We start from the raw sequence: 14705 nt of genomic DNA, 5'->3' as shown, positions 1-14705 counted from the left end.
TAGCGGTTGTTCTTGGCGATGTCGCAGGATAGCCACCTCACGGCATTTGCAATTACGGGTGAGAGATAACGGCATTGTTGTAGCTCTAATCCATACGCTGTGTCTCTGATCTCACTCAATCACTATTTATACAATGGATGTTTATACATTGGCTTTCCCTATAGTACATGTCGTCCAGATTGGAAACAAGGCACGCGACCGACTTCCCTAAAATCTCAAACAATAGGGTTAGCCGATCCTCCGATCCGTTTCTAAAACAACCTTAAAATAGGGGTGTTTCATAGGCTTAATTTAGCAGAGCGAGGATTGATAAAACGCTGTCACGTTTCAGATGTCGCTATTTTTATCGTTGGCTCTAGGGTAGTTTTGTGTGTTTTGCTCCCCAACACTGTTGACTCTTTAGATCCCATTCTTTGGCGCAGAGAACATCTAATACTTTTTTGTACCGAGTATGAATGGCATTTCGATCATATGAATAATTGTAAAGAGATAAACCCGTGTCTGGGGCATGTTATTTTAGGAGGATGAAACAAGGCGTCTCGAAGCTGCTCAAACGCAAGGAAAGTACCAACTCATGAGGTGAAGGGTTTCATGTTGAGAATAAACATCAATAGGGATAATTGCACACTTTGATAGGGAAACACCACCATCGAGTTACGTAAAAGGTGGGAACGGCCGGGGTCAAAGGCAGTACCAAGAACCATGTTTGAAACTACGCCAACAATCTGGAAGCATCCCTAGCTATCTATAGACGCCCGTTGCACAGCTTCTTCACTCGGCTTTTGGCAATTCGCTCTTGGACTTGCTTCCAAGGCAAAGCCGGAACAAAATCACCATCCAAGTAGGGAGTAGTATCTCCATCCTCCCTAAACTCATACCACGCAAATCCAGGTCCCAAGTACCCGAACCTGTTGGAGCTCCAGTACTCAATGTCGTAATCTTGGAGGTTGGGCGACTTGACAGCCTTGACAGCCTTGAAGAAAGCTAGGCGAGAGCCCAGCCACATGACCAGCGGCCTATCCTGCTCTCCTGCTTGAACCAATTCGTGCAGGGCCCTTTTGGAGACATTGATGAACAATAACGTTAAACCTCGGTATTACATCGCGGCACTTGGTTGGACGAAGGCGAGCCCGAGTAATCAGATCGGAGCAAGGATGATCCGTATTGCGTGTCTAGCCACCCCTCCGTAAGTTCCCCGCCTCCAAGACTCACTCTCCGACCTCGTCTCTATGGTGTACACCAAGGGTCCAATTTATCTGCTGTATCTGATTGGACTACACAAAGCGGGGGTCAAGATGGTAACCCCGACGAGGTCTACTTTGATACTCCCTTCTCACGTTCATACTTGCCATCTATCATCAGTCGGTTTGTATCATCCAAGTTACTTCCTCTGTCATTGGTCGTTGAACAGAGCCCCCATTCTTTACCCCTCACGCCATAAACTCATCATCATCCTGAACAATGTCCACGCTCCCTAAAGAAGTCGACGTCCTGGTCGTCGGTAGCGGCAACGCAGGTTTCGCATCTGCCATCGCCGCCGCCGAAGCCGGCGCAGGACACGTCTTGCTGATCGACAAGTGCCCCAAGGATTGGGTCGGCGGAAACTCGTACTTTACGGCCGGCGCATATCGCATAGCTCATGCTGGGCTTGGTGATCTGTTGCCGATCGTCAACAACGTTAGTCGAGAGCAGGCCCAGAGGATCGACCTGGCGCCGTACTCTGAGGGGGACTTTCAGAAAGATCTGGACAAGATCTGCATCGGACGGTCTGATCCCGAACTTGCCAAGACGCTCGTTACCGAGTCCAACTCGGCTATCAAGTGGTTGGCATCCAATGGTGTTCGGTTCCAGCTCTCTTTCAACAGACAAGCCTACGAGGTTGATGGGAGGATAAAGTTCTGGGGCGGCCTTCATATCAAGACCCAGGACGGCGGCAAGGGCCTAATTGCCGATTATCTTGCCGCAGCTGAGAGACACTCGGTTCAGGTTTCCTGGTCCACAATGCTCAGTGGAATCCAAACCGACCCTGTTGACGGCGCCTGGATTGTGACGGTCAAGGTTGACGGCATCGATCATACTCTGGCGGCCCGAGCCATCATCTTGGCCGCCGGTGGATTTGAATCCAATGCGCAGAAGAGAAGCCAGTTCCTCGGCCCGGGCTGGGATTTGGCCATGGTTCGTGGAACGCCTTACAACACTGGAGAGGTCCTGGATCTTGCTATTCAGCAACTAGGTGCTCAGCCCGTGGGAAATTGGTCAGGTTGTCACTCTGTGGCATGGGATGCTAATGCCAACCCCAACATTGGCGACCGTGAAGCATCAAACGAGTATACCAAGTCCGGATATCCTCTTGGTCTGATGCTCAATGTGGACGGTCAACGCTTTGTCGACGAAGGCGTGGACATGAGGAATTACACCTACGCCAAGTTCGGTCGAGCAATTCTGCAACAGCCCGAGCAACTCGCGTTCCAAGTCTGGGACGCTCAGACTACGCCCTGGCTTCGATCTGAAGAGTACCGCGAGGAGCGCGTTGAGCACCTCAAGGCGGACTCACTGGAGCAGCTTGCGGATACGTGTATGTCCCGCGGTCTCCGAGATAGAGACGCTTTCCTACGCACCATTCGCGAGTACAACGAGGCTGTATATGCTCATAGACAAGAGGCCCCGTCAGCTAAATGGGACCCTGCCATCAAGGACGGTCTATCGACACAATCCTCCAAGAAACAACTGGCCCTCCCCAAGTCGAACTGGGCCCTGCCACTAGAAAAGGGCCCTTATCTCGCAGTTAAGGTTACCTGCGGTATTACTTTCACCTTTGGTGGTCTCAAGGTTGACCCTCAGACAGCCCAACTGATCCGCGCGTCAACCGACCGACTGATACCGGGAGTGTTCTGTGTTGGAGAGATGATGGGAGGATTATTCTATTCCAACTACCCCGGCGGAAGCGGCTTAACTTCTGGCGCTGTCTTTGGTAGGAAGGCTGGCAGGGCGGCGGCTCAAGTCGCCAAGGGTCGTACGGGTCTCCTCGGACATTAGAGAGCACTGTATTCACCAAGCCATCTTTTTTGACTAAGCTCTAGCTGCTTGATGCATGAATCTGATTCATTATGAGAGAAATCATCTCAATAGATGAGGTTTCGTTCGTGTAGCATTCTTAAAATTCCACCATGTACTTTTGGATCTATGAGCAAGGACATTCGGCCACGTGTTGGTTATTTAATCGTGCAATGCCGTAGCTCTCAGCATGAGGGATATTTCAACCATGCCACTAAGCATAGTGTTAGTTATTGTTAAAAACCAATCCTATTATGCGTTGGACTTGGTGCGGCAACTGTTTTGAGAATGCGTTTGTTGATTTGTTACCTAGAACTTGTTGTGTTCTTTGTCAGAGCTGAAGCCCGGCCATTGATGGAATAACCAAGCCAGAAAATAGATAGATAATAATAATTAATAATAATTTGAGACGTACACACCAGGTTTCACGGCTGGCCTCCCGGATGGTTAGTCACTAGGCGTGGCTTGCCCAAGGGTGTACGGAGAACATACACCCCCTACAGGATGTGCCGGCGTCGCTATAGATCTGCACTTGCACAACATGAACCATTCCAAGTTCCTTGATACTGGAAATTATTGTCCCATCACAGCGGCACAATCGCTGCTCTATCAAGTCATGTTCATTCAGTGCCAAGGCATTGGGACCCGGATCCCTCGTGGGGTATTGAAGTACGGGGCAAGAGGTTTGAGTATAAGAAATGAGTTGCGTGCAATTTAAGCTAGGGTCACCATTCTAAACTACTTACTTGGATTTTTCATCCTCCCTTTACGCGACTGAGGACATGAACGACAAAAACGACCGCTCCCCGACGAGGCTTGAAGACGAATACTCAACTACGAGCGACGTCATGGCTGCCACTCCTGATCCTCACGATGACCCTTACATCGACGACAAGGCCAAGAAAATGTTCTTACGCAAGCTTGACAGATGGATCATCCCGCCCGTGATGCTGCTGTAACTTTTTAGCTTTTTCGACAGTGTTAATATTGGAAACGCGAGATTGTACGGTCTTGGAGAGGACTTGGATCTCGTGGGCGATCAATATCAGCTTGCCGTGTCTATCCTTTTCGTCACATACATTCTGTCCGAAGTCCCATCCAATATCGCCCTCCAGAAGTTTACTCCATCTCGATGGCTAGCCCTAATCACCACGGGCTGGGGAGTTATGGCTGCCCTTACTAGCATTATCCAAAGCTTCCACGGGTTGATAATCTGTCGTCTTCTTCTCAGTGCCCTCGAGGGTAGCTTATTCCCTGGGTTAGCGGTCTACCTGACATTCTTTTATACCAAACGCGAGCTAGCTCTTCGCACCGCTTATCTCTTCGTCTCTTCAGCAATCGCTGGCTCGGCCGGTGGTTTACTTGCCTATACCATTGGCTTCATGGATGATATCTCAGGGATGCGAGGATGGCGGTGGATTCTCGTTCTCGAAGGAGTCCCTACCTTGATTCTCGGCATTTCTGCTTGGTTTTGGCTGGCCAATGACCCCGAAACGGCACATTTCTCTCCTCCGATGAGCGAGATTTGGTCGTGAGGCGAATGCAACGTCAGATCGGCCATACCATATCCCCGGGGGAACTACATAAGAAAGACGCCTAGTCGTTGCCTGGCTTTCGGATCGCAGCCAGCGGCGGGCCGCATATGTTGGTTTGGGTTTGTCTCCGCCGCAGGTTACGCTGTCCTTCTTAGCCCTTCCCCAGGCGGGGTCAAGTATTTCGGCTGTTGTGTCGTTGCTATCGGTCTTTACGTCATTGTGGGAATTCCTCTGGCATGTCTACCAAGTAACAACCCACGGTACGGCAAGCGAACGGTAGCAGCAGGGCTGCAAGTGACCATTGGTAATTTAGCTGGTATTCCGGCACCGTTTGTAGGTTTCCGGGACATCCAAACGTATGGCAAATTGCTGATATCTCTGTAGCTCTACAGCTCCAAGGACAATCCTCGCTTCATCGTCGGCCATAGCGTGTCTATGGCTATGATTCTGATGGCGATGGCACTACTCCTGACAATGGGCTTATGGTTTCGCCATGCCAACGGAAGGCACGCTTCTGGCAATGACGGCGATCGGGTTGAAGGATGACAGAGGAAGAGATTGCGGAGATGGGAGAGGATAATCCTGAGTATAGGTATACGTGGTAAACCGTCCTTGGTATGATGGTATTCACTATATGAGAGGTCTGGCACGTTGACACTCATTGTCACGACGGCTCTGGGGAACCTGAGGCACTAAGGAGGTGGACAATGCGTTGGCATGAGTCAGGGTGGTTTGAGGCTCTGCTATGCTACCACCAAAGGGGGGGGGGGGATGCCAGCAAGCGCAACTCCTGGTGCACACCGACTTCGTCAAATGAGCTCCCATGGATAATGTCGGTGACCTTCAGTATCGCACCACTCTAGCAATGCATCATATATCTTGGGCTTGTTGCTCTGACCAGAGCTACTCTACTATCGTGTGACCTCTACAAGAGGAACCAGTTCGGTTCGAGCGGCACGACTTTTGCACCACCCAAATGAGGCGATGCCATGGAACTTGGACTGGTCCTCAGCTGCAATCTTGGAAAATGCCGGACCGCTGGGCTTTTAGTGGTCTGATAATCTTGTTTTGACATGTTCGCGCATGTAGATGCCAATTGCTTCCAGTAGACGTCAGACCAAACCAAGCTAAGATGATGCAACAGACGTGTTAGTGCGTATGTCGAGATCCGCGTTGGGGCCATGCAATGATAATCCTGGTTGCGCATCAAAGCAATGACGCAGACGACTTTGCGGGGGGACACAAATATCAGGACAGCAGCACGTAGCAGAGTGTACACTAGATTTCTGTCTACCGCTAGCGGCGAGTGGCTGGTGCCCAGTCCTAAAATGGGGCCAAGGGCGATCGGGATGGAAATGACGAGAATGGCTTTGGCCTTGGCTTTCCTCTCCCGGAATGATCGGCAGGGACTTTCCAAGCTGGTTCAAGCTGAATATTCAGCTGCCACTGAATTGCTGGAAAGCTGGGGACGGTTTACGTCAAGAAGAAGATCAGGTGCAGCTCATCGACTCGATCTGTTAGCGTCGAATCAACGATCATGATGACGATGAGGCGGCCAAGCCTGTTTGCTGGTTTTGGGCAGCGGTGTGTCTGTGGTATATGAGGTCGGACTCTCATTTCTCACACTGGACAGTCTCATATTGAACAACACCAACACAACTCGACCTTTCCTATCCCAATATCAAAGATACCCCTACACCAAAACCAACATGAGTTTGGGCGCCAAGGTCAAGGAAATCCTCCACTCCGGTGACTCGGAAGATGCCGCCAGAGGAGACGTTGATCGCAACACTCCAGGATTTTTCCCAGTCGATGACATGACACCCGCCGAATCTCAGAAACACACCTCTACTAGCCATGAGCACAACAAGCTACACAAGCCCAACGACCCTCGAGGATGGTCCGAGGACGATGCGAGAGCTCGTGGTCATGGTTACACCGACTCTGGTGTTGGTTTGACCGAACCTCATGACACACAAACCAACACTCGAGAAGTCGCTTCTGAGAAGCCCGCCGAACCCATTCAGAGAACCGACGACTATACCACAGACAGCCGCATTGGCGACAACACCAACCCCACGTCTCAAGAGCCGGTTGGTGACACTGCCGCGCCATCCCAAAAGGAGAACCCGTATTGGGGAGACCTCCCTCGTGGTGCAGGTGTCTACAACACCATTGCTGGTCACGGCAGCCCTGAGGATGATACCCAACGCCATCGCGCAATCCACAGCGGCGAGGCCAACCCCACTGACACTTCGTCCCAAGCCGGCACTGCTGCTCCAGTGGGTGCCCCGCCGCTGGACTTTGCGTCTCAGGGCACTGATCCCTATTCTGCCCAACAACAAGACACTCGGGAGACTACACACGAGAGAGCGCTCGGCTCACGTTTTAATGAGGGTCTCGGCGGTGCTGGCGCTGCAGGAATTGCTGGTGCCGGAGCTTATGAGCTTGGCAAGGACCGTGGAACTGACGAGAGGGAAACCCCATCTCAATTGGGCGGTGCTTCTACTACCACTGATCCCTACGATGCTCAAAGAGCCACACCTCCCTCCCAGCACAATACCGCTGCTACGACCAACATTCCACAACAGGAGACTTCGCCTGAGACCACAGGCCTGTACTCGTCTCAGCGAGATACCCAGCAAGTCCCGGAGGAGAGCACCAGGGATTCGCACTTCAAGGAGGGTCTGGCCGGGGCTGCTGTTGCCGGCACTGCAGGCGCTGGTGCTTACGAGCTGAACAAGCAGCGTCAAGCCGACGAGACCCCCAAGATGACAGAGGAAGTTACCAAGCCCGAGCCAGAAGAGAAGAAGCACAGGTCATTCCCTCTCATCAGTCAAAGCCACAAGGATGATACCAAGGAGGTGAAGGAGAAGCACACCAAGGAACCCAAGCCTGAGCGCGAAAGCAAGCTAGGTGGTCTCTTCCATCGAAGTGCCAAGGATGAGACTGAGCCTGCGGCTGAGGGGGAGCCCGCCAAGGACAAGCACTACGGGGCCATGGCTGGTACTGCTCTTGCTGCTGCTGGAGCTGGCGGTGCTGCGTATGCCGCTACCAGGGACCGGGATGACGACAAGAAGGTCCAGGGGGATACCACCACTAGCCGATATCAGGAGCCCACCGCTACCCGAGGTGCTGACCAGTACTCCCATACAGGCCTGGGTGCCACCGCCACCGACACATACCAGCAACCCGCCACAACTGAAGGCACTAGCCAGTATGCTAGTACCGGTTACGATCCCAACAGCGCCTATGGTGCCCAGACCACTCAACCTTCGGTTAAATTTGCCGGAGACCAGCCTACACAGTCGTACCACCAAGAGGGTTCAAACCGAGATGGCAAGTTTGCCGCAGGTGCTGCTGCTGGTCTAGGTGCTGGCGCTCTCGCATCTCACCAACTGGGAAAGAAGAATGAAAACACCCCTGCCACTACTCAGGATACTGAGAGGGGTTTCCAGCCTCAGACCACCCAGTCGTACCAGCCCGCCCAGTCGTACGGAACTACTGAGTCGTATGGAACTACACAGTCATATGAACCTACGCAGTCATACCAACAAGAGGGCACACATCGAGATGGCAAGCTCGCAGCAGGTACAGCGGCTGGTCTTGGAGCTGGTGCTCTCGCCTCCCATGAGCTTGGAAGAAAGCACGAGAACACCCCTGCTACTACTCAAGAGACTGAACGGGGATATCAGCCCCAGTCCACTGAGCCGCATGCCACAACCACTACCGGCAGTACTGCCATTCCTGCATACGACACTTCCAGGAACGAGCCTGTGACAGAGTCCGACAACTTTGCCGAACGCTCGACAGAGCCAACTCTCTCCATCACGCAAAAGGCCAATGAGGGCAAGTACAATACTCTTGCATCCGGCACACCCTCTGGTATCAAGGTCGAGGATGATACCAAGGACCGAGCAACCCAGAGGGAGCATGTTGGCACTTCGTCAAGCGAGGATAAGCATCGTGGCGCTGGGGCTGCTGCCGGATTGGGTGCTGCTGCTGGACTGGGTACAGCCGCGGCTCTGTCCCGAAAGGATGATGAGAAGAAGGAAGAGTCAATTAAGCGAGAGGAAGTACCAGAGTCCAAGGTTGAGCCTGAAGCTGAACGCTCGGTTGAGCCTCAGCCCGATGAGAAGCCAGCTGCTGTCTCTTTCGCACCACAGACAGGTAGCAGCAAGCCTGTCATCCACCATTGCCAGAAGTGTGGCGAGGCCAACGACATCAGCCAGTACTTTACATCCGAGGGATCCAGAAAGATCTAATAGTGTTGAGAGTTTATTTGCCGTTTAGCTTGTATCTGTATTTACTTAGTTAGCATGGCCGGAATATATACATGCCCTCTTCTATTTTTTAACTGACTCCGTCTATTTACATTCGTCTCTTCGGTACCTCGGCAATGTATTTCCTGTGAATGTGGTCGCAACCAAATTCGGTCCTCTCACCGCTTCTTTGGCTACCATTCGATTTTCCCTACAACCTCATTGATCCCATTCTCCGAGATGCAGCCTCATCCCTTTCCTGTCCTTGGTGCTTCTCTCTGGTAGCTAGTGCTAACTCGGAGTACAATACTCCCTCATTTTCGTTTCCCCTGCACGCATTGATAGCCTGGTTCTTCACCTCTCTATGCCATATTGAAGTCTAGAACTCACCCCCCTTTGCTCCTCCAATATGCCCGAAGGGTGCTCCATGAGCTGCTAGGGCGATGGCATGTCAATCTCACAGTTGTTGTGTTGCCCACTGCCAAAACATTTCACTTATATCTGCAATACCTTTCGCGCAACTGTCGAAAAAGTATGACTCTTCCTGACTTAGAGATGTCACCATGGCAAGCAGTTTCACAAGCATTGATTCACAACACAAAGTTCAGCAAAGCTCGTTATTTTATTTAATATGACCTGTACAGGCCTCATCCCCTCGGTAAGGACTGTGGGTGGCCAACATCAGCGGTAAGTTGACCAAGGTTAGATATTCCATTCTGAAGTGAATCGCCTTCTCCCCTTTTCTCAACCACCTCATCCCCGACATCAAGCCACTATCTCCTGTATCACCATCGCAAGGTATCGTCAAACTCGATGATTGTTGTCGCTCGGGAGCCTTGCGGCGAGGTCTGGAACCACAAGGCATGCCATCGACTTTGAGTGTTGGCTTCAGGTTTAGTTGTAGATGACCTTGGCGCCACCAAAGCCAGCGCAAGCCTGCACAGAAGTGGAGCCCTATATGAATGTTTAGCACGGCCACTTCGCCCATAGTATCCTCCATGTGTACATACCTGGTTGTTCTGGCTGTTGCAGCAGACAACAATGCTGTCGCAGGATTCGAGGTAGTTGGAGCACTGGAAGTAGTTGCTGCCCTACCCGTCGGTCTCGGGGGTGCAGCAGTAGGGGCCACCGCCGTTGCAAGTGATGGATTGGATCTGGTTGACGGGGCCCACGGAAGGGGGAGAAGGATGCTTGGGGGGGTGGCGGCTGCCGCCGTCGTTGCCGGGAGCAGCGATGGCACCGACAGCGGTGATGAGAAGGCCGACGAGGGAAGTGACGAGCATTTTGATGGTTGTAGAAGCGAAAGTGTAGTGTTTGGTTAGTAGGTTGATGATTGCTGTGCTGAGTGTGTGATGAGAATTGTTCAAGGTGGGAGAGAGCACCCCTTTTATCTTTCTCGATACGCCAGGAGACTTCGCCGTTTCGATCCGTTAAAGACTGCGTTGGTCTGATCTTCCAAGATCTCGCCCTCTGCTCCAACACAAGCGTTGCAAGAACAAGCCGGCTTCGATCTCGTATGCACGCTCGAGTCCAAATTTGGACATTTCTTGCCTCAATCCAGCCTCCACTGAAGTTATTGAACCCATTGGCGACCTCAGACATCATTCTGAAGACATGCAGTGCACCTCTTGGGGCCATCCACCTCACGATCCGGCCCTCGTATTGAAGTCTCGGTGAGAAACAGGATCTACGCATGGTCTAGATGCCTCCAACTTTTCGGTGAGAGTTTAACCGCATCACGATGAGATGACGATACATGTTTCCAGCTCCGGCACCGATGTTCCGAACATGAGAGCTGTTGTCTTTTGTAAAATCTGATGTCTCCGTGAGAGCACGGCGTTTCACCTGAAGTTAAGCACGATTGTAACTGTATTTCGGTCCGAGGAGAAAGAGAAAATCTTCAACGTCCACGCTTCCGCCTCGAAATGCAGGTACTGTGGCTGCAACGCAAGTAAGAGATCCGAGCCCAAAGCTTCCCCTGAGCTCGGAGCTGAACACATTGGATTATACGAAGTTGCATCCTTCAACAACAAAGTCCAAGCCGACCTCGCATCTCGCCTTTCTTCGGATCGATCGGGGCCAAAAATAATCCAGAGTTGTGTAATGTTTGGTCATACTTGGTCGATGTAAATGTTTAGTGTTTCAAGGCGACTGGCTTGCCCATTGTGGCACACAGTCTGTGTGCTGCTCCCTGTGGCGAAGCGACAAATACGGAACTCGACTGTCTTCAAATACCTCTCGTATGCTCATGATATTTCCATCTTCTTGAATCTCCGCATTATCACTCCTCTCTCGTTTCTGATCCAATGTGTGACGATCGTGTGTATTCCCAAGGGATAAACCGGTCGTGCCAGGTATATATTAGCAGATAGACTAGTCGCGCTATGCTTAAATAATAAGGGTATTATAATTTATATTAAGGCTTTTAAGTTTAAAATTATATTTTATATTTATTATTTTTATTAAGGCTTATTTTATAAGGTAATTTATAATTATTTTAATTATTATTGTAATTATATTAATATAAAAGTTATATATAATAAGACCAAAATAGCTTTTTTCTATAAATATATATTAAATATTTCTTATAATAAATAATTAATTTTTTTAATAAAAAAAATATTTAAAAATATAAATACCTAGAGGATAAAAAAGCTAAGGTAAAGGCTACCCTTAAGGAAATAATAGCTAAGCTTATTTATATCTAGAAGTAAAAAAGGTTACTTAAGGCGCTAAGTAATAAGGCTTTTAAGTATAACTTATATATTTTAAATAAATTAAGCTAGCTCTAAGAAGAGTTATTTATTATTATAAAGATATATTCTATTAGGGCTATTTATTTAATTAATTAAAATATTATTAATCTTAATAAACTTATATTTAGTATTATTAATAGAAATTCTTTAAAAGGTATTATATATTAATAAGGTATTCTAAGGGTTCTTAGGTATTTTCTAAGTCTAAGTAATTCTTATATTAAATTAAATATCATATATTATTATTAATTTTATTTATATTAAAGATAGTATTTATAATGTATTTCTCTAATTTATTAATCTCTATTTCTAATTTATTATTAGTTTTTACTTAAATAATATTTTTTATTAATTTAAGTAATAAAATATAAAAAATTAATTAAAACTTAACCTAAGATAATAAGTTTAATTTATAATTATATTTTAAGATTTTTTACCTAATTTTATATAATCTAATATATTCATAATTAAGTTTTATATTTTATTATTTTATTTTAATATTTTTTATTATATAATAAATTATATTTCCCTCTAAGAAAATTCATTGCTTGATTCTTTTTTTATAAATATAATTTATTATTTTATTTTTAATAAATTTAACATTTATTTTTATTTCTTTATAGATGTTTTTAAATTAATTATTAATAATAATTACCTTAAAATTTATAATTATATATCTAATTTATTAAAAATATTTAAGGCAAATATAAAATTAATATAAGCTAATATAGTTTTTATATTTTTATTTCTTCTTATATTATAGGCTAATTATATAATTAATAATTTCTTAACTTAATTAACTTATTTATAATTAATATAATATTAAAAGTAATATTTTAATATCTAATTTATATATTATATTTATATATTTATTTCCTTATAATATATAATAAAGAGTTTATAATTAATCCCTAAGTATCTTATAGGGTTTATAATATTATACCTTAGTGTTTATATAAAAGTTATATTATTTAATAATTATTAAAATAATTCTTTTTATATTAAGAAAAATAAATATTCTCTTAATTTATTTTAGGGTTTTATTAATTTCTTAATATCTATATAGCTAATAATTATATATTTTATATATAAGGTTATAATATAATTTTTCTAAGATTTATTATTTATTTACTTTTTTATTATCTAAGAGTTATTTAGTATATTCTAGGATTTACTTTAAGAATAAATTACTTTATTTTATTATATAGGTTATTCTAAGGCTTTTTTAGTATCTTTAAATATATTAATAAATAATATAATCCCTTATTTACTTATAGTATTCTTCTAAGAAATTACCTTTAAGGAACTTATTAATATATATAGCTAGTTTTTTAAGATTTTTATAATTATTATTATAAAAAAAGGTAATTATTTATTTATTATATTTTTCCTTTAAGAAATAGATTTATTTCTTAGCTATTTATTTAACTATGTTATAATAGTTTTTATAATAAAATACTCTTTTTTATACCTTATATAGAAGTTTATAATTATTATAATATTACTATATAACTTAGGCTATTTTATTTATATTATTTTATTATATAACTTAATAATAATAATAATTAAAAATAATTTAAAATACTTTATTAAGAATACAATATTTTCCTTTATAGGTTTAAAGTCTATCTTTTTTTTATTAATATCTTTATATATAATTAATAAAATCTATTACTTATTACTTATACTTTTTATAAATACTAAGTATTCTAATAAAGATATTAATCGCTAGGTTTATATAATTATTTTTTACTTAAGGTATCTTTTTTATATAAATTATAAGAGTTATTTTTATATTTTAGTTGTTTTTATATCTAGGTTAAATTATTTATTAATAGCATTAGCTTTATTATTCTTTATCCCTTTAAGATAGATAATTATTTAATTAAATTCTAAGAGATATTTAGTATATTATAGTTATTATTTACTAAGTTTTTAAGTTTTTATATAATAAGTAATAGTTTTATAATCTCTATATACCTTAACTTAATATTTACTTCTAAGGAGGTAATATAAAGATTACTTAAAATTATTAATAATTATAAGAAATTCTGTATTATAAATACAGTAATTAAGTTTTATTTTATATAACTTATAAAAATAAAATATAATTAAATACAAAAGCCTTTTATTATCTTATTATTTAATTTAAGCTCTTAATATAAAATCTAAGGTATTTATTTTAAGTTTAATTTATTAAGCTTAATTAAATATTTTAAGTATTAATTTACTTAAAATATATTCTTTAATTTAGCTAAAAGCTTTTTTAACTTTAGCCCTAAATATATAGGTTTTATTTTTTTTTTATCAGTTTTATAAAAGGTATTATTATTTTATTAAAAGCTTTAAAGAATTTATAATAATAATTAATAAACCTAAAGAAGGTTTATATTTTTATAATATTAATTAATTCTTTTTAATCTTTAATTACTAATACTTTCTTAAGGTCTATATATATCTTATTATAAGAAATAATATATCTAAGGAATTCTACCTCTAGGGCATAGAATTTATTTTTCTTAGGTTTTATTAATAACTTAATATCTTATAATATTTATAATGCCTTATAGATATATTTTATATTGTGTTTTTATTTTAAAAAAAAATAAAAATATTATATAAGTAATATATAATAAATATATCTAGATATTCTTATAATATATTATTAATTATTTATTAAAATATAATAAATATATTAATATGTCTAAAAGACATAATAAGACACTTAAATAGTTTATATTTAATATAAAACGTAGTTTTTTATTTATATCTTTCTTTAATTTCAATAAGATTATAAGCTTTTTTAAGGTTAAATATAATATAATATTTTATATTAAAAACTAATCTTTTAACTTATTAATAAGAAATAATAATATATAATCTTAGATTATAATAATATTGAGTTGGGGGAAATGGGTGCTAAGCCGTTTTGGGCCATTGGGCAATTTCTTGTACGTAGAAAAGGAGTCAGAGGCCTTAGACCTTCGACCATCATCATCTTCTTCACCAGTCAGGTCGAGAAAGGGGAGCTTTGGGGCTCTCTTTTCTGGCGTGATTATTATTACTATCAATTGATCAGTTGCCCTTATTATTTTCTA

At 43.1% G+C, this 14705-nt stretch overlaps 4 protein-coding genes across 4 annotated transcripts; 3 read left to right on the top strand and 1 right to left on the bottom strand.

Moving 5' to 3' along the window:
- Positions 1 to 1461: 1461 nt before the first annotated feature.
- Positions 1462 to 3036, top strand: NCS54_01451400 (FAD-binding-2 domain-containing protein; the record flags this gene model as incomplete). The annotated part of the gene is made up of 1 exon (XM_053159662.1): positions 1462 to 3036. The coding sequence occupies one exon, from the start codon at positions 1462 to 1464 to the stop codon at positions 3034 to 3036; it is 1575 nt and encodes a 524-aa protein (XP_053015637.1).
- An 866-nt stretch (positions 3037 to 3902) lies between these two features.
- Positions 3903 to 4589, top strand: NCS54_01451300 (MFS domain-containing protein; the record flags this gene model as incomplete). Its single annotated transcript, XM_053159661.1, has 2 exons — positions 3903 to 3961; positions 4022 to 4589. The coding sequence occupies 2 exons, from the start codon at positions 3903 to 3905 to the stop codon at positions 4587 to 4589; spliced, it is 627 nt and encodes a 208-aa protein (XP_053015636.1).
- Positions 4590 to 6244: 1655 nt separating this feature from the next.
- NCS54_01451200 (Hypothetical protein) lies at positions 6245 to 8854 on the top strand (the record flags this gene model as incomplete). Its single annotated transcript, XM_053159660.1, has 1 exon — positions 6245 to 8854. The coding sequence occupies exon 1, from the start codon at positions 6299 to 6301 to the stop codon at positions 8852 to 8854; it is 2556 nt and encodes an 851-aa protein (XP_053015635.1). The 5' UTR covers positions 6245 to 6298.
- Positions 8855 to 9745: 891 nt separating this feature from the next.
- NCS54_01451100 (Hypothetical protein) lies at positions 9746 to 10134 on the bottom strand (the record flags this gene model as incomplete). The annotated part of the gene is made up of 3 exons (XM_053159659.1): positions 9746 to 9805; positions 9862 to 9895; positions 9947 to 10134. 3 exons carry the CDS (start codon positions 10132 to 10134, stop codon positions 9746 to 9748), a joined length of 282 nt encoding a protein of 93 aa, XP_053015634.1.
- Between the last annotated feature and the right edge of the window lie 4571 nt (positions 10135 to 14705).

The sequence above is a fragment of the Fusarium falciforme genome, chromosome 12 (genome assembly GCF_026873545.1).
Source record: "Fusarium falciforme chromosome 12, complete sequence".
In the NCBI taxonomy this organism is placed as follows: Eukaryota; Fungi; Ascomycota; class Sordariomycetes; order Hypocreales; family Nectriaceae; genus Fusarium; species Fusarium falciforme.
The sequence above is the reverse complement of the archived record's forward strand: the minus strand, read 5'-3'. Positions and strand labels throughout refer to the sequence as shown.